Below are 19,407 nucleotides of genomic sequence, written 5' to 3' on the forward strand. Positions count from 1 at the left end.
GAAAATAGACCCAATTTATATTGTATAATCATCTTCTTCATTGAATTATAAATATCAACATGAACATGATCAAATGGTCTCCTATCTCCCCATGCTTTTCCTATTAAAAATGGATTTCGTTGTGGTTTTCCAAAAACACAACATTCACAAACTTTAACAGCAATAAAAATAAATGGCAAACCATGCACTATATTCTTTTGATTTAATAATTTCAAAACAATATAATCCAAATGCCCTAATAGTAGGTGCCACAATTTTAACTGATTGTCGACACTAACCAATAATGAATATGTGTCCATAATTGCAACTTCAAGTGGAAATAACCTATTTTGTGGCATGGGAGTTTTTACTATTATGATGCCAGCCCTCTTATTATTTATTTCATCATAAAAATAAACCAAATATTTTTTTGGATTAGCTGACGACAAGCTGGATATGAAATAAATATCTTGCATAAATATTTCTTTATGTGATTTTATTTTTACAACAATAGGACTTTTTCTTTCTACTTTTAGTTATCATCATCTAAGCTGGCCTTTAGCTTTACTGATTCATGAAACTTTTTAAAAAACTCTATCTTTGATGTCATGTGATTGCTGCAACCAATGAATAAAAACCAAGCCTCTTTTTTGCAATTGACAACACTTGTAAGAAACAAATTAGTATCATCCTCTACAATACTTGTATGTTGCTTATTTTTCTTAAACCGATTTGCCTTGATATGCTCAAATTTCTCGCAATGAAAACACTGCTTTGCTTTATAGTTTGGTCTATATGTATTTAGTTCCTCAGAGAATTCTGCATCGTGCCTTCCATGTTCTAGAGAGAGAGAGAGAGAGAGAGAGATGAGTCATCCAATTTTTTCATATTAGAATATATATATATATGACTTGGATTTTTTCAGCCAGTCAGATGCTCTGACCTTTCATGAATGCAGTTCAATGCAACTAAATGCAGGTGGATGCATTGCATCGACCTGCGGCGGGGGTAAGGAGGAATGAGTCCTTGCTTGATTATGGCTTTGAAGGATAGAACGACAAAGGTTTATTTTTTATGTTGGTGCCATGGCAAACTTATGCTTTGAGATTTTGTAAGTTGTTTCAGTTGCATTTGTGCGCCCAATCTATCGCAAAGCTATTTGAAGGCCTTTGGTGCTATGTTAATGGAGCCATTATGGAACCCAAGCTCAAGCTTACAAAGTTTGAAAATGGTGAAGTCAAAGTTCTTGAAGGCCACGAAAGATGGTAGAACAGCATAAACAATCCTCAAAGAGTGATAACAATTTTGCAAAAAAATTGGGTATCAAACTTTAAGCATCACTCTAACCTTCACATGTAATACAGTACAAGTATAACCCATCAGCAATCCTTTATCTCTATAGGATGCACAAGATATGTCTTTACAATTTCAAGACTTACAAGGTTCTATGCGAAAATTTTGCTTTTAAGACATTATGAAATTGTAATTCACATTTAACTGCAGAAGCAGCTTTAGCTACATGCACTTCTAGTACTGCCAACAAGTGAACACCTTCAGGATCTATAGCTGATCCTTTATTCCATCAAATCTATCCTTCCTGTCATCCAAGTATAGACAACTGAGATTCCTCTTTCCAACCAGTGCTGTTAATTTCCATTGTCTTGTTCCCTTGCTCAAACCATAGGCAAGAGGATAGACTCCAGGAAGAGTCGATGTGCATTTTTAGTTTCAAGTTTGGGAATTGCTCATGGACACACATAACTTGATCAGATTAATCTTTAATTCTTTTCTGACATCATACAATATACTGACAGTACTCCATTTATGGTGATCCAATTGAACCTTTACGCCTTCCTCTTGCATTCTTCCAAAAAGAGAGAAAGATCTTCCACCTTGGCCATGGACAACACCTGAAATTATTGAATTCCATATCACACTGTGAACAGCAGACTCAATGCAGTAACATTGTGATTGTGGCATGTTAAACTGAACTTAAACAAATATATTCCTCTCATAGGTTCCGTTGAAAATTTTTATTGAAAACTTGCACACATACCATGAAATGATTTTCCAACTTTTGGAGCATCAACTAGGAAGTATACTTTCAAAGTACATGTTATGGTGATATTTCCAAACGTTTCAATTTCAAGGATAGGATTAGAGCATGTCTAAACTTTTCAGAATTGACATAGCCTTCAATAAAGTCACCATAAATATCAACTTGCATGTTACTGTCAGACTTGTTCACTGTCCATGTTTTGTTGTCATATGCACATAAGGAGTACTTTATTAAGCTGATGAAAGGATATGTTTTTCTCATGTATTAGCAGATGATGAATTTACTGCTGAAGTTTCATTCAACATACTTAATTAACCATTCCCCCTCTTAGCCACTAGAGATTAGCATTCTTTTTTGGGCAGGTCATGTTTGATATGTTTCCAGAACAATGGATGGTAACCTCTTGCTCTACAATGTGGATGTAGACCACTGCAACTATTACTGACAATCTTAAGCTGATAACATCCACCAAATTATGAACATTTTTTGTACACATTTAGTTGATATAACTAAGCTGTGGACCATTTGGGCCTCACACCTGCTCTATGCTCACCTAATTATCCATTCATTATGACTGTCCATTTTAATATAATCTCATGATCAATTTTAAACTGATGTTTAGTATAGCTGTTTGAGCAAAGAAGAGAATACTTCATTTTGTCTGGAAGTTTAAACATGCCTGTATGTGGTTCTAATCTATGAACCCAGTTTTGGCTTTTCAATTTTTAGCTATACAGATCGTGACCTATGGCCTTATTCATGTGAATGATGTGAAATATTGCTTTAACAATAAATACACATGCACCTTACACTTTACAGTAGAGTCATGCTTTCTCCCTTCCCTATAACATCTACCAAAGTTACACACACGCACACACACATCTGCTATTTATATATATGGTTCTCACACCTAACTGGAGGCTTTTAAGTTAAAATTAGGAAGTAACTTTAGTAAAACAAGTTACACACATTCTTCAAGACACTTCTTATCAAAAAACATCCTCATTGTTCATGATTCTAACATAAGAGGCACTTGCCAGGATTTGGAAGTCTCTCGATTGAAGGATCCCAAGAGCATCCAAACCTTCAAAGGGACCTTTTTGACAAATTTGAACATATCTTTTTCTAAATGCACTAGGATGGCTGTGGTTCACTAACCGTGTCAACATGTTTACTCAGCAGTCAGCATCAATCCATTATAAGATTTAAATTATAGCGTCATGAAAATTGCACAGCTTGCAATTCATAAATATGGGTGCTGGGAAATTCAATATAGAAAAAACTTTGGGTTCAACACTGAAAATAACTAAACAAACAATATTAAACGTGACATGACTTAGTTTCCTTACTGTGAATATCTTAAGAAAAACAAGGGCATACAACCATAAATTAGATACTGACAGCCACAAGTACTATGTTTGTCTCTGTCATTTTCATCCTCTTCTCCCCTTAATGAAAGAAGAAAAAAAAATGAAAAGTCATGATTGTGGATAGTTAGGATCATGTGCTTACATGTGCATCTATGAAACATGGGTACAGCTACAACGACCAAGTACTTGTGTCGACATGGGTTAACAAGGGTGCGGGTACGGGTGCAGGCCTGGACACTACAACCTTAATTTTTTATTTTTTATTTTTTTTGAGTACCTTTTGTGTATATTTTAGCAATCTTCATTCAGTAATATATTTTTTATGAATATAACCAATGAATTTATGTGTTTATTTAGGTAAAATTTTATTATTATACATATAAATATGCAAGAGATCCTCGGCTAGCAAGGTGGACTCGCATCACAAGGGCACATCAAAACTTGGTTGATGGTTTACAAGGCATTACATATAAGGTTAACTTTTTAACTGGAAGGACAAGTTGCCGTTCACCTTTTGAACAAAATAAATGTACAAAAGCAGCTTATGAACCATCAATCAATTGAAAGAGAGCTTACACACACGCAACATACATGCTTTTCCTAAAACTTTCTGAAGCTAGTTGTACAAAATTAAACACCAGAACTTGGCATGTCAAACTTCACACCTAATGCCAGTATTTGAAACTCTGGACCTGTTTTGTATATAAACACAAGGTTATAGTGAGCAATGTGTATATTTTTATTGATTATTGACTATTGTGGGAGAAAGAACATGTGCAGCAGTAACATGAATATTCGTCATGTTAAAAAAAAAATCTAGAGCTATAACATATTTGGCACATTTGCATTAGGATTTTATCATGTACAATCAGGAAATTATCAAATCAAAACGATTTCTTAGCAGAAACAAATTCAAATATTAAAAGATTCATTCCAGAAGAAGTATATGAATCTCTTAACTGCATGCATTAGAAAAATGTTGAAGCAAAGGCGATCAACTTCTCAAGAAACTCCAAGGTCCACTTGCTGTGCCAATCCTGCATAGAAGGTATAAATATTGTTAAATTTATCTGTTAAAAGCTATCTCTAAGAAGCAAGACGTTATATGTACATACACGCATAGTCACAGATGCAACTCTGTATGTGTGTGCACTTCCCTCATGGATGTGCACTTCCCTCATGGACCCATAACCTGTTATTTTTCAAGTTTATTTCCCAAAAAACACATTGATGAATTTTATCTTTCAGTTCCAAATCACAGAAGTTAATGAAGAAACATGCTTTTAGATGTGCACTTAGGATTTACAAACCAAAAGGTTGAAACTCTGTGCAAAACCCTAAACCTATCATTGTAAAATTTGAATCTACAATAAAAAGAATATTTGATCTTTTTGATTTTTAGATTTCTGATAGAAGGATGCACTTGTACATTAGACTGCACTCCCTACAGCATAAAATCCTGGGGCTAGTGACATTGGCATTGCCTCTAGGGTGTATGCCTGCTTAGGCTTAACCCCAGAGGGTCTTTAACTATTTTCCTGACAGCCAAAGCTTAATCCTCTGCACCAACTCCATTCAGGCTATAATTGTTTTTCTGTTGATTCCTAGGTTTTCAAATACTTGTATGAATAAGGTCAGCTTGTCCTAAACCTATTAGGGTAGAAAAGTTTTTTTTCATGTACATATACATAAATATATAAAGCTAAACAACAGACAGTCCTTCAGAAGTCAAGCATGTTTTTGTGTGAAATGTTCCTATTTGTACTCAATACACGCCCACACCCACATAGATGTGCATATGCATGAGTATATGTATGTACATATTGGAGAGAAAGAGAGAGAGAGAAAGGGAGGAATTTATAAACCTCCACAATCCAGCAAACATTCGAAGAGTCATGTAAATTGTCAATCCAATCCAGATGCCAACAAAACCATGTGTCGCTGACAAAATCAGTAAAGCAAAGATGCTGAAAACGGCAACCAAAACCTGGAAAAAGAGAATGCCAGCTGTTTTAGTTTGTCACTATACGAGGCAGTAAGTAAAACAAGTTAGACAATGGAATCCTTAGAACATATTTTAAATTGCATTTGCAAAACTTTTTCGCATAAATATGTGAACGTCCAAGCCTTTTGATATTTACCCAAGACCATAAAATGCATCCTCAAGTCCATTGTTGGTACATTACCAAAATAAACAAAAGTATCCATGCTCACCATAGAGTATGCTGAATAAGCAAAATCGGATGCTCCAAAATTGATTCCATCGAACACAAAGGCGATTGAGTTAATAGGTTGAGTGACAGCAACAAACTGATCATTGCAAGCAGTTAGTGTACAGCCCAATGTTGGAACAGTAAATGAAAAATATGCATATAGTAAGTTTAGATTTCCAGATACTATTTGGTGGCTAGATATGGGCAGCCAGTCTGCCACATAAGGCCACAGTTTGAGGCATTGACAGGTTCCAAGCTACATAATGAGCCTGTTACTTAAGAGGGGGATGAAATCCCCAAAACTTGTGGAAGCTTTTGCGAAAAAGAATATAGCTAAGCTTCAGGCCATGAGGCTGCCCCAATGTGGATTCAATCCCGAACCATGTGCAAGGCAGAAAACATGTCCACTACAGGATAATCAAAGCTCTGATTCCAATCAGTCATTACTCAAAATACAAGATAACTGACATCACATACTATGCACATACCGGGATTCCAATATGCATAAGCTGTATAACATTAGGATCCTTTGTAAATAATCTTGACGCATACTGCAAGCCAACTCCAAGAACTACTGAAAGAATCAGCCCAAGTACAAAACCAAGCTGCAGAATTTGTGATGATTAGCAGTCAGCATTCAGATATAAAGTTTCCTAATTAACACCTCTAACTTTAATTATTTGCTAGAAATTCAATATCTCCATCGATTTGTAAGCAAATTTCTACGATGCAGCTACCCAACTCAATTCTCAATTTAGTCCAATTAAAAAAGAAAAGGTTTCATTCTTAGAAGTGGCAGTCAGTCCCTATAAAGAACACTCAATCTAGTTGCAACTTATACACAACTTAAAAAATTTCAATTGAGAATTTCAAGAATAAGTTGTTAAAACCAATGGTGAACCATTGCAGAGAACAATTGAAAAACTACAGTTTTGATGTTTCGAAAGAGTACAAAGTGCCTCTCCAAGAGGCACCCACCTAGTTGCTCATAAAGGCATCAACAGTCCTGGATGGAAGGTTAGCACTTAGAAAACCATGTTGTTGATGCTTTCAGTAACAAAGGAAAGAACAAGTGGCATGTCCAGAAACCGATACTTCATATTTTCCATTTTTCCCTTTCGAATGCATTCCTCGTTTACCTATGAGATACCTGTTTCAACTATTTTCTCTGTAACTGTAGTAGATAGAAATATATTCAAGGATGACTAATTTCATACTTTTTTCCTGTGATGAATGAAGAAATAGAAGAACCCATTCTTAAGGTCTCTATCACATATGTAGATATAGGCCTCGCATGCATGTTAATGTACTTAATAGGACGCAGCTATTTTCTCGAAATAGAATGCAATCAGATGGCTATCTATCATGCATCTCTATACAACATACATGCATATATACGTGTATACAAATGCTTAATAATCTATTTCACATGGGTACATGTAAAAGGTCACCATATGTGTCAGTATGCCAAAACTGGGACGCAGGTGCAGCGACATAGGTGGGATGTTTTGGATAGGGTTTGGGTTACACCCAATACAAAATGTAAAACGTTAGAAACTTAAGCATCACAACATCCCTGTTCAACACTCTCTAACACTTTCCCCACCTTTCAGTTCACAATCAACATGACAATTATGACTGGCCGCAAAAGAAATGGTAAACAACCAGTGACAACTGGTGATGTGCAGCAACAGATGCCAGCAGCCAGAATTACAATTTGACTGGTTTCCAGTGGCCACATAGATGCTGAAAAATCTGGTTAGGGTCTGCCTAACCCCATCTTACCAATCAACAGAGATTAAGAGAGAGGTTATTGGCGAGAGGAAGACCAGCCAGATGGTCACAAACCAAAGAATGTTCCAGCTGGTAGGCAAGCAGCAAGAGAGAGGTAGAGGATCAGCACATATGAGAGACATTGGGGGGAACAAGGATTTCACTTGTGCATTTCTTGTCATATTTTCCTTTTGTCTCATTACACATTGTAAATAAAACAATTACCAAAACATGCTCAATTTTGCCCATGCTACAAACAAGTGTTATCTTTTACAGGCATTTGGTTTATTTCACATACATATATTTCCAATATACTTCAAATACTAAATGGCGCTCACTGACACTAAATTTCACATATATTTCAAATGCAAAATATATTGATTGGTGCATTATACATACATACATATATATATATATATATATATATATACACGTTGGAGCATAGAGCCTGATCCATACTTGATAGCCTTCCCTAATTTCTGTAAAGGCATTTATGTCTTTTTTTTCTTTGCGGGTTTTGCCTTAATCTCATGTTTATGAGGGAACCGTTTTGGCTTGTATAATTTTCATGATAGTGAAAACTGCTCTGTGTAGCGGCTGTGGATGTAGGAGAACATTGCCTCCAAACCACGTAAAATCTTTGTGTTTCTTTCTCTCTTTCTCTTCTTCTGATTTGATTCTCTTGGTGCATAAAGAGAGTGTGAGAGAGCCGAGTTCCTAACAACTAGTATCAGAGCTTGGTTTGTGCTTGAGAGGAACAGTGGGAGCAATGGCGAAGGAAGAATGAAAGGTGAAGATCGAGAAGTTCGATGGCAAAGATTTTGGATTCTGGAGGATGCAGATCAAAGACTATTTACATCAGAAGAAACTACATCAGCCCCTCATCGTAGTGAAGCTGACAGCAATGCCGTTGGATGATTGGCAGTTGCTAGATAGACAGGCGCTTGGAGTCGTTTGCTTAATACTGGCCAAGAATGTCACCTTCAATATCGTCAATGAGAAGACCACCGCAGGCTTAATGAAGGCGCTATCATATATGTATGAAAAACCCTCTGCTTCTAATAAGGTTTATCTGATGCATCATTTATTTAATTTGAAGATGGCTGAGGGTGCTTCTGTCAATGATCACATAAATGAGTTTAATGTTGTCACGTCTCAATTGAGTTCTGTGGACATTAAATTTAATGATGAAGTTCAAGCCTTGATTCTTTTGTCATCGCTGCCTGAGGTTGGTGTGCGACTGTGACTGCAGTGAGTAGTTCTCACGGGTCTAATAAGTTGAAATTTAGCAGTGTTGGAGACCTAATATTGAGTGAAGATGTTCGTAGAAAAAACCAAGAGAAACTTTTGCTTTTGCCCTGAACATGCAATGTAGGGGAAGGATGAACCAATGCAGTCAAGAAAGAGGCAGATGTAAATCGAAAGGAAGAAGTCAATCCAAACCTCGAGGAGAAGGATGTTGGGGCTGTGGAAAACCGGGTCACCAAAAAAGGGATTGCAGATTACTGAAAAGGGAAAACCAAAGGTAGGAAGAGAAAACTGCAAATGCTGCCACAAAGGGCATACATGATGCTCTAGCCTTGAATCTGCATAGCTCCATTGAATCTTGGATTCTAGATTCTGGTGCATTTTTTCACTCCACTTTATGTAAGGAAAGTATGCAAAATTACATTGCAGGCAACTTTAGAAAGGCCTATCTTGCAGATGATGAACCACTAGATATTATGGGGAAGGGCGATGTCCACATAGGAATGCAAAATGAGCATGTGTGGAAACTGAAGGATGTCAAACATGTTCTAGGTCTAAGGAGAAATCTGAATTCTGTACGTTAGACTATGAGGGGTATGTCACTATGTTTGTTGGAGGATGTGGGAAGATAACCAAAGGTGCAATGGTTATAGCATGGAGCACAAACTAGGTACTTTGCACATGACTGCAGACATTAAGGACACAGTGGTTGTAACAAAATGCGATGACAACTCATTACTATGGCATTACAGACCTGGACATATGAGTGAAAAAGGAATGAAAATTATGATGACAAAGAACAAGTTGTATGATCTGGAATCTATAGAAGTTGGGCTTCGCGAGGACTGTATCTTCGGGAAGCAGAAAAGAGTTAGTTTCTCCAAAGTCGGGCGACCACCGAAGAAGGAGAAGTTGGAGTTAGTGCATATAGATGTTTGGGGACCAGCCCCTATTCGTTCCCTTTGAGCATCCCTTTATTATGTCACATTTATTAATCACAACACCCAAAAGTTATGGGTTTATTTTTTGAAAAATAAATCTAATGTCTTTGATACTTTTAAAAGGTGGAAAGCTGAGGTTGAAAATCAAACTGGCAAGAAAGTGATATGTCTACGAACAAATAATGGAGGTGAATATGACAACAACAACTTCAAAAACTTTTGAGCAAACAATGAGATTTGAATGCTGAAAACAATTCCGAAGAAATCAAAACAAAATGGAGTTGTTGAACACATGAATAGGATTTTGAATGAAAGGGTTACGTGCATGAGATTTCAGTATGGTCTGCCCAAATACTTTCAAACTGATGCCATTACTACTGCTTCAAATCTGATCAATCGTGGACCCTCTGTTCCCTTGAATTACAGAATACCTGAAGAAGTCTAGACAAAAAAGGAGGTAAACCTTTCACACTTACGAACCTTTGCTTGTGTTTCTTGTGTGCATGTTGACTCTAATGACAAAGATAAGTTACATCCAAAGTCGAAGAAATGCGATTTCATTGGTTATGACAATGATGAATTTGGTTATCGCTTCTGAGATGATGAAAAAAGAAAAATCATCAAATAGAAGGATGTAATCTTCAATGAAACAAACACTTTACAAAAACAAGGACACTACTGTGTTAAAATATAAATCCTCACCAGCACATTGAAGAGGAGTCTCTTAGGATTCCACCTCCTTGTAGAATGTGTTAAGATATTTAATGTCCTTGTAACATGTGAAGAGTCTCCTAGGATTCTATGTTGTAGTTAATATCCTTGTTATATGTGAAGTCTCCTAGGATTCTATGTTGTAGTTAATATCCTTGTAATATGTGAAGTCTCTTAGGTTTCTATGATGTAATTAATGTCCTTGGAGCTTGTGAAATCTCATAAGATTCTACGATTGGAGACTCTTAGAATTCTGAAAATGAGATTATAAATAGAGGCCGTGCAAACCATTTTGGCTACGGCTTCTTCTCCTCAGTTTCTTCTTGTTTTCATTCTCTCTCTCTCTCTCTATCTCTATCTTCCTGCGTGAGTACTGTTTTCTGGTTACAGATATTGGTGCTAGATTTCTATCATGGTATCAGAGCGCCAGGTTACGTTATCTCTACCAAACGAAATGCCCAAACAGGTCTGATCTGGTTAGAACTCTTTTCTCATCTTGTCTCTATCCTGAATTTACTTTTCTCTTGCGCAATTCTTGTTCCTTTTTCTTCTTGCTTACCTAACGACACATCTTGTTATATCGTGTCTTCTTTCCCTCTCATCTTCTACCTATATACCATTCCTTTCTGCTGTCATGGAAAACCTTTCACATTCTGGCATATCCTCAAGTTTTCTTCCTCACCTTATTACTGAAAAACTCAACCATGAGAATTATCTAATCTGGAAAAGGCAAATCATGCATTTCATAAGAAGTCAAGGCCTCTTTGGACATCTCGATGGTTCAACAAAGGCTCCACCAATATTCGTTTTACAGGAAATAAAAAATGAGGCAGGAGAAGTTATTGCTGTTCATGAAGACAGCAATCCTGAACATGCTATGTGGATGAGACGTGACCAAAGTCTGGTTGCGTATATTTTGTCCACTTTATCTCAACAAGTGTTACTTTCAGTTTCTGATGATTGTACTGCAGAAGAATTATGGGAAACCCTTGCTGATACCTTTTCCCAAATATCAGAAGCTCGAATTATGTACTTAAAGAAAGAATTTCAGAATTTGAGCAAAGGTTCAACGTCTATCATGGATTATTTGGGGCATATTAAGGCCGTCGCAGACCAACTTGCTGCCTCAGGGAATAACATTTCTGATAAGGAAAAGGTGCAACAAACCTTGAATGGCGTGGGAAGTGAGTAGATACATGTCCAATCCGAAGAGAAAGCATTGGGAAGCTGTTAAGCAGATTCTGATATACTTAAAGGGAACTTCAGGTATGTCACTTTGTTTCAAGAAGAATGATTTATCTTTACAAAGCTTTGTGGATGCAGATTTAGGAGCAACATTGACAGTAGGAGTATTACTAGATATGTTTACACCTTCGGTGGAACATATGTTAGTTAGGTATCTCAACTTCAGAAGATCGTTGCATTATCCGCCACTGAGACAAAGTATGTTGCCATTACAAAAGCAAGTAAGGAAATGATTTGGCTAAAGAACCTTCTAAAGGAGTTGGACATAAAAGTAGATGGAAGTGTTCTTTTCTGTGATAGCCAAAGTGCTATTCATTTGGCAAAAAATCCAGTGCTCCATGCAAGGACAAAATACATACAGCTGAAGTATCACTTTATTCTTGACTTGTTGGAAGGTAATGTGTTGTCACTTGAGAATATTTATGGAACAGAGAATCTAGCAAACATGTTGACAAAGTCTGTGATTGCTGAGAAACTGAGGCTATGTATGACCTCAGTTGGCCTCCAAGGTTAATTGTTGAAGAGGTGCCACACAGATGATTTGAAGGATGAGTACAAGGCTTGAATGCCACAAAGTGGGAGATTGTTAGAGTGTGAAGCCTGATCTATGTTTGATAGCCTTCCCTAATTTTTATAAGGCAATTTATGTCTTTTTTTTTTGCTTTGGGGGGTTTTTCCCTAATCTCATGTGGGCGTTGTTTTGGCTTGCATTCAATAATTTTCGTGATAGTGAAAACTGCTCTATGTGGCGGCTATGGACGTAGGAGAACATTGTCTCCGAACCACGTAAAATCTTTGTGTGTTCTTTCTCTCTTTTGCTTCTTCTGATTCGATTCTCTTGGTGCGTTAAGAGAGTGTGAGAGAGCCAAGTTCCTAACAATGTATATATATGTGTGCGTGTGTGTGTATATAGGAGACAAAAATTGAAATATGTAGGCAACTGAATGTTGCCATATGGCTAAAAAATCCCAAAAGCGGCTGTTGAAAGCCCTTAAAAAACCAAGGCTTAATAAAAACTAGTGCTAATGCACCCATTACAATGGTTTTTGGCAACTGGATTTTTATATAAAAATCCATTTGGCAACACTCAACAACTGGCACATTTCAATTCCTTCATATATATTATATTATATTATATTATATATACACCCTGCCATACCCCTATACTGGGTTTGTCAAAAATGCCTTGTCCAAATCTACACCCTTAACCACACTCATGCAATATAACTTAAAACTCAGTTAGTGTATTGGACGAGATTTTGTTACCAATTGTTTTTTGACAGAAAAAATGATGTGTAACTTGTTATTTAAACATAAAAAGTGAATGCAGTGATTAGAGTGTTAGCTCTGATCCCCATGAAGAGGGGGCACCAAAGAAGAACAAAAGTAAAAGCAAATGCACAAAAATTGCAAGGAATTCAATAGCAACAGGAAAATAAGGTTCTTCTTAATCTCCAGTTAGTTTGAAACAAAAGATAAGAGCCCCTTTTAAGAGGATCAAACCCTGTATCTGAATTGGATCTCCAATCCCCCAAACAATAGGTCCAAACCCAATCGGATGAATAATACCATAATAAGGTAATATAAAAATTGGCCTACGATCCCAAATGGATCCAAATCTGTAAACCAGTCTGCTAAGCCATGTTTGCATCAATCTCCCTGGGCTGAAAACTCCAGCTCCTGTTGAACATGAGTGCAAGAATCAGCTGGAGAATAGTGACGGGGAAGACCGCCCTTGACTTGCCTTGAGTATATACATAGAGGAATCTTTCCTTGTTGGGGACGAACTGCAAGAGAATCAATAATCTTGGGTACACTGCTTACTCTTGTGATCCTCCTGTATATGACTAGTCTTGATTGGCTGCTTGTTATCTGAAGATTCATTTGCATCATGGTAGAGGTATAAATCAGCTACATTGAAGATTGGAGAAATATTCCAATCTTTGGGAAGCTCTAAAGGTAGGCATTGTTCCCTAAGCACTGAAGGGTCTGGTAAGGGACATACTTACGGGGACTCAGCTTTTCATAGATACGAACAGAGAAATGCTTTAGATGTAATAGCTCCAGATAAGCTGACCCACCTCAAAATTGACCTCCCTCCTACCCTACTCAACATATGCTTTGTAAGATTCATAGCTTTCCTACAACTTATGTCAGATCTGCTGTTGTATGTCATGCATGAAAGCTACAATATCCAGGAGTTGAAGGTCAATATCGATAGGATAGGACACAAGTTAAGTCAAGTAGGAGATTGGCCATACACAATTTGGAAGATAGATTTGCTAGTAGAACGGGTAACCATACTGTTATATACAAATTCAGCCTAACACAGCACCAAATCCCACGTCTTGACAAGGTCACCAACCAGCAAAATGGATTCTCTAGAGTATAATTGCGCACTTCAGTCTGATTGTCAGTCTGAGGGTGGTGTCGGTCTGAGGGTGGTAGGCACTACTAAACTGAAACTTAGTTTTGGGCAGTGTACATAAAGACTTCCAGAAATGACTGATGAACCCGAGTATCATGAGTAGAAGTGATGCTTTGCAGGAGACTATGGAAACAGGCAACATCCTGAAAATAGAACGATGCCACTAAAGGCGGATCAATGGTACACCTACATGGGGATAAAGATTGCCATCTTGAAGAATCAGTCTACAATTAGTATAATGAAATTGAATCCACACATTGTCCTGGGAGCCCTACAATAAAATCCATTGAGACATTATCCCAAGGCTGGTCTGGAATGGCTAAAGGAGTATACAACCCGCTATTTTGATGCTGGCCTTTGGCCATTTGATAGACTCAATAGCTATTCACATGCTTGACTACATATTTCAGCAACTTGGGCCAATAATGACGCTCTTCCAGTGAGGCAAGGATCTTATCATGACCAAAATGCCCCAACATACTACTCCCATGAAGTTCAAAAATCAGTTGTAAACTTAGGGAGAAACTGGGAATACACAACTTATTACCTCAAAAAAGAAATTCATTATGAATGGAAAAAAGAGTGTTTGAAGCATTTTCCTTGAAAGTCAGGGTCTTTTGCATATAGCTCCTTACAACCTTCAAATCCAATAATGTTGATTGGTATGATTATTAGGAGGCTATTTTTTCCTACTAAGAGTATCAACAATTTTATTAAAAGTCCGATTGATGCTTAAGAGAGAAAATATATTATTGCAGGAAACTGACCCATACGGCATGTCAGATGCTAAGCTTCTTTGGACTATTTAAAAACTTCATATTTTGTGATCTGTTTATAAAACAAACTCTTAGATATCAAACAATGATGCTAATAGCCCAAGGCAAGTACTATGGCATAGAACTCCATATTATAGGTAGAGTAATGGCACTTGGCTTGAGAAAGCTTTTCATTGTACAATGCGACCAGTTTTCTATTCTAGATCAGGACTGCACTAATACCTGCATTTGAAGCATCGCATTCAACTTCAGAAACTTTTGAAAAATCTGGCAACGTTAACACTACGCAGAGGTCATTCTCTTTGATAAATTGGAATATCTTCTCAGCCACAGGGCTCCACACAAAGCTAGCACTCTTAAGACACTCCGTGATGGGCATCATAATTGTGCTAAAACTTCGTATGAATCATCGATAGAAAGAAGCCAATCCTGGAAACTGCAGATTTCTCCCAGAATTCAAGGAGTAGGCCAATCGAAAATTCACTGCACTTTCAAAGGATTTGCTTTGACCCCTTTCAACAGAAGCAATAAAACCCAAGAAAGTTAAACTATCAGTAAGAAATTCATACTTTTTAACATTGGCAAATAGTTTTTTGCTCTTTCAGAATGCCTAAAACATCTCGAAGATGAATGATGTGGTAAAAAACAAACTGACTAAGAATGAGAATGTCATCAAAGTAAACAACTACAAACTTACCTAAACAGGGAGTCAAGGACGCAACACTTGGATCATGACATTCATGAAGATACTTGGGGCATTTCAGAGCCCAAAATATAGGTCCAGCCACTCGTATAGCCCATCACAAGGCTTGAATGTTGTTTTCCACTCATCCCCTTTTGAACCTGAATCCGGTGGTACCACTTTCTAAATCAATTTTGGAAAATATACAAACACCTGCTGACATGTCAGGCATGTCATTGAGGCGAAGAATTGGAAAGTTTGACTGTGATTCTATTAATTGCCTAACTATCTACATACATTCACTTGGATCCATCCTTCTTGAGTGTTAGCAGGGTAGGGACTGCACGAAGACTGACTCTCACGAATGTAAACCTTTCGTAGTAGTTCCCCCACTTATCGCGACAATTCGCCGTGATCATCGGAGTGGGTAAGTTGGGTAGACTCGACCCAAGAATTAAATCAATAGCATGCTAAGTTGCTGTCTTAGGAGATAAACCATAAAGGAGTTACTCTCGCATGACGGCCTAAACTCATACAATAATGGGGCTACTTCCTCAGGTCCAAGAGATAGGGAGGCTGACATGGGTTTGGCCACTAGAACATAATAGTATCCCGTGTCCTGACACTCATCAAGGAACTCCTTATATGACAATCTAACCAACCCCAACACTTTCTCAAACTTCGCACCTACAAAAGAATGGTTTCTCTATTGGTGGTAGAACAATCAACTTCCCATTAGGGCTGCACAACGAGTCGAGCCAACTCGGGCTCGACTCGAACTCGCTTGCAAAAGCTCGGATCGAGCTCGACTCATTTATAAACGAGTCGAGTTCAAGCTGAAAGTTAAACTCGAATCAATAAAATAGTCGAGTTCGAGTTGCAAGAACTCGAATCAATAAACGAGTCGAGTTCGAGTTGCAAGAACTCGAATCAATAAACGAGTCGAGTTCGAGTTGCAAAAACTCGACTCGACTCGTTATATTAAATCAATTAGCTGAAAGTTAAACTCGTTTTTAAATTTTCTAATTTCCCTCCTTTTTTCCCTCTCTTCACCCTTTTAAATTTTCTAATTTCCCTCCTTTTTTTCCCTCTCTTCACCCACGTTTCTCTTTCCTCACCACTCATTAATTTTTTTCTTCCCTTTTTTCTCTTTTCCCAACACGCTTCCTCCTCCCCCCATCGTTATTTCCTTTTTTTCTCTTTTCCCAACACGCCCATTTTTCTCCTTTTCTCCTCCCCACGTCTTCATTTCCTTCCCTTTTTCTCTTTTCCATATACGCTCTCCTCCCCAGTCCCCACGTCGTCCCATGCATAGCCAGCTAAAAAGGAAGGCATTGTCAATAAACGAGCAGCTCGAGCCGAGCTTGAGCTTGAAGACAGTCACTCGAGTCGAGCTCGAGCTGACTAAACATGAGTCGAGCCGAGCTCGAGCTCGACTCGGCTCGTGTGCAGCCCTACTTCCCATTGAATTTGAATGAACAAGTGTTCTTATGGTGTGATGAATAGCCTTTCTGTCGTACTATCAGGGTCGTCCCAACAAGATATTGGCAGGCGGTCATCAGGGCGACATCACACCACACTTTGTCCTGGTAAAAATTCTCCAACGAGATTTTCAAAAGATACTTGTGGGTGATTGGGACCTAATTTCCTTTTTTGAACCACGAACCTTGGAGGGATGGACTCACTTCTCCATCTTAAAGTTCAGGGTTTTTGACAGTGTTTTGGGAACTGACCTTCACAATAACATCGGATTTCAAAATGTTGTTTTGTAGCCATTTAGGATATGACATGGTCTTAGACATGACACATGGTTAACAAATTTTCACTAGCGTCAGTCATAGAAGACCGTCTCCTTTTCCCCACTAGACTCATTCGTACTGGTCATTGACTCACTATGGCTCTCCTCTCGTTCTAGATTGGACTCCTCATTGAGTTCTACACAGGCAAACTCTTAGTTAGGGTGGGACATTCGGATTGAACATGTCCAACCTCCTGGCACCTAAAAAACAGATGTGGACCCTATTACGGGTTTTGGACCTAGTATTATAAGTCAGTCCTGTCTTGTCAAATTGTGATGTGGACATGGATTTAGCCCCAGAATTTGAACTTTCCAACTTTATGGAGCGTGCTCCCCGGATTGAAAAACTCCACCAAGTCTTGTAGGACACCTCGATTCTAGATATTTAGGTCTCATATTTCCTCTTTTAAGGTCGCTTCTACCCTCATGCATAATGACTAGTCCTATACAGAGATTTCACTGTGACACAATTGAAAGCATCATAAATAGCATAACGGAGGCTAGAAATATACCGGTGACATGTTGGCTCTCAGTCTCCACGAGCTGAATACACAAAGATGGATGGTGGAACTCAATTGTAGACTCTAATACAGTCCTCGATTCCTGACGAAGTTTAAGGTGTGCTTTGTATGCCCTCTCAACAAAGTCTAAAGGGACGAACTTATCCTGCATCAACTGTTGCATCTCTATCCACGTGTGAACTCTATCCTTTCCTTGCCACACCCTAGCATTCTGTTACTCAACCCACCAAGTTTGTGAGGCCTCTCAGTCTAATAGAAGCTAAGAGAACTTATTGGTGCTTCTGCTTCGGGACATCATGTTAACCAAAGGCGAACTGGATTGTGTACGTCCAATGGAAGAGTGACTCTGCATCAAATTTGCTTATGAACTGAGGCAAATCCAACTTGAGGCGATAAGTAGAAGGTTTCTCCTATGCACACCCTGGTCATGGGTCACTGTCTACTGGCGCTGGTGGATGCTCGCCAAAAGGCGTCATCCTTAGATCTACAAACTCTGACATGTGTCCACCACGGATGGCATGCTGTTGAGGGTGCCGACCTCTATCCTTGCCTGTGGGCGCTCTTCATGTTCCCACCTATGTTGTAGTTGGTTGAACTCCTTGGAGCAGCCCGTGTAGGTCTCGCTGAAGGGGAGGAAGAGTCATGAATCTGGTGCGGGGCAGAACTTAGGACTTGGTAAGCAATGAGTAGCTATCAGGGTTCAGCGGAGAGCATGCATTTAAGGCATCACAGATATCGTGAGTTTGGATAGGCAATGAGTGGGTATGAAGGTTCAGTGGAGCACATGGGTTTAAGGCATTGTACACAACTTCAAAAATCTCACGATATTTAGGAGAAAAACAAGTAAAACAAAAATGTTGAGAAAATCTGGCGAAATTTTGAAAATCTTGATACTGAACATCTCACGATTTCTCCTGATTTTTTCACTTTTTTCACTAGTTTCTTGTTTATTTTATTTTTCTAACTTTTAAGATTTTTTAAAATTTGCCAAGATTTTTTCAAAATTTTCTCTTCTACAAAGAATATTTTAAAAAAACCATTGTCAATATTTTCCCAAAACAATATTTGTGAGAATGGTTTAAGGTTTGTAGCACATGTGGAAATGGGGCTTGGCCTAATTGGTCTTAGGTCCAAATTGAGATAGGAGGGACCCTGAACTGAGCTTTGGGGTACACAGCCAAGGCTCAGCTCGATCCACAGTCCAGAAGTGCAAGGGCTTGGTCTTGACCCGGTTTAAAGTGAAGCAAAGGTGCCGTTTAGATCAAATTTCGGCCTGGGATGGTTTGGGAGAGCGCAGTGGGACCGATCCGCCCAGGTTGACCAAAGTGAAAGGGCTCGAATCCGAATCCAATGTCAGACCCAAAAATCAGTCTTTGACAGAGCCCGACGAGCCTCGTCGGGGCAAGCACTGATGCCCGACGGCACCTGCCTAAGCGGCGGTTGCTCCCCGCCTTCACGACAAGGAGATGACAGCAGTCGCCACCCGGTCGGTGCCGGTCCCACCGGTGTGGGTCCTGGCAGCACGACGACTGACGTCGGCAACAGTGGGGCAAGCCGGAGATGGTGGTGGGCAGAAACAGGGATGCCTCCGGTGAGTACCCCTTCAAACCCAAACAATTGAATTTTGATGAACACAGTTTACTGGCGGGTTTGACAATGCCCT

The 19,407-nt window shown here is 38.6% G+C and overlaps 1 protein-coding gene across 4 annotated transcripts in view; it reads right to left on the reverse strand.

Moving 5' to 3' along the window:
• Positions 1 to 1,351: 1,351 nt before the first annotated feature.
• The window catches only part of LOC116256046 (protein DETOXIFICATION 42-like), a 31,256-nt gene continuing 13,200 nt past the window's right edge, over positions 1,352 to 19,407 (reverse strand). For all 4 annotated transcript variants that reach the window (XM_050078341.1, XM_031632186.2, XM_031632188.2 and 1 more), the window contains exons 11-15: positions 6,110 to 6,226; positions 5,623 to 5,718; positions 5,274 to 5,395; positions 4,369 to 4,445; positions 1,352 to 1,889 (exon numbers count right to left, since the gene is read on the reverse strand). In XM_050078341.1, coding sequence (XP_049934298.1) covers positions 4,403 to 4,445; positions 5,274 to 5,395; positions 5,623 to 5,718; positions 6,110 to 6,226 — 378 coding nt within the window. In that variant the 3' untranslated portion in view covers positions 1,352 to 1,889; positions 4,369 to 4,402. The remainder of the gene's footprint in view (positions 1,890 to 4,368; positions 4,446 to 5,273; positions 5,396 to 5,622; positions 5,719 to 6,109; positions 6,227 to 19,407) is intronic.

Source organism: Nymphaea colorata, chromosome 6, assembly GCF_008831285.2.
Source record: "Nymphaea colorata isolate Beijing-Zhang1983 chromosome 6, ASM883128v2, whole genome shotgun sequence".
Lineage (NCBI taxonomy): Eukaryota > Viridiplantae > Streptophyta > Magnoliopsida > Nymphaeales > Nymphaeaceae > Nymphaea > Nymphaea colorata.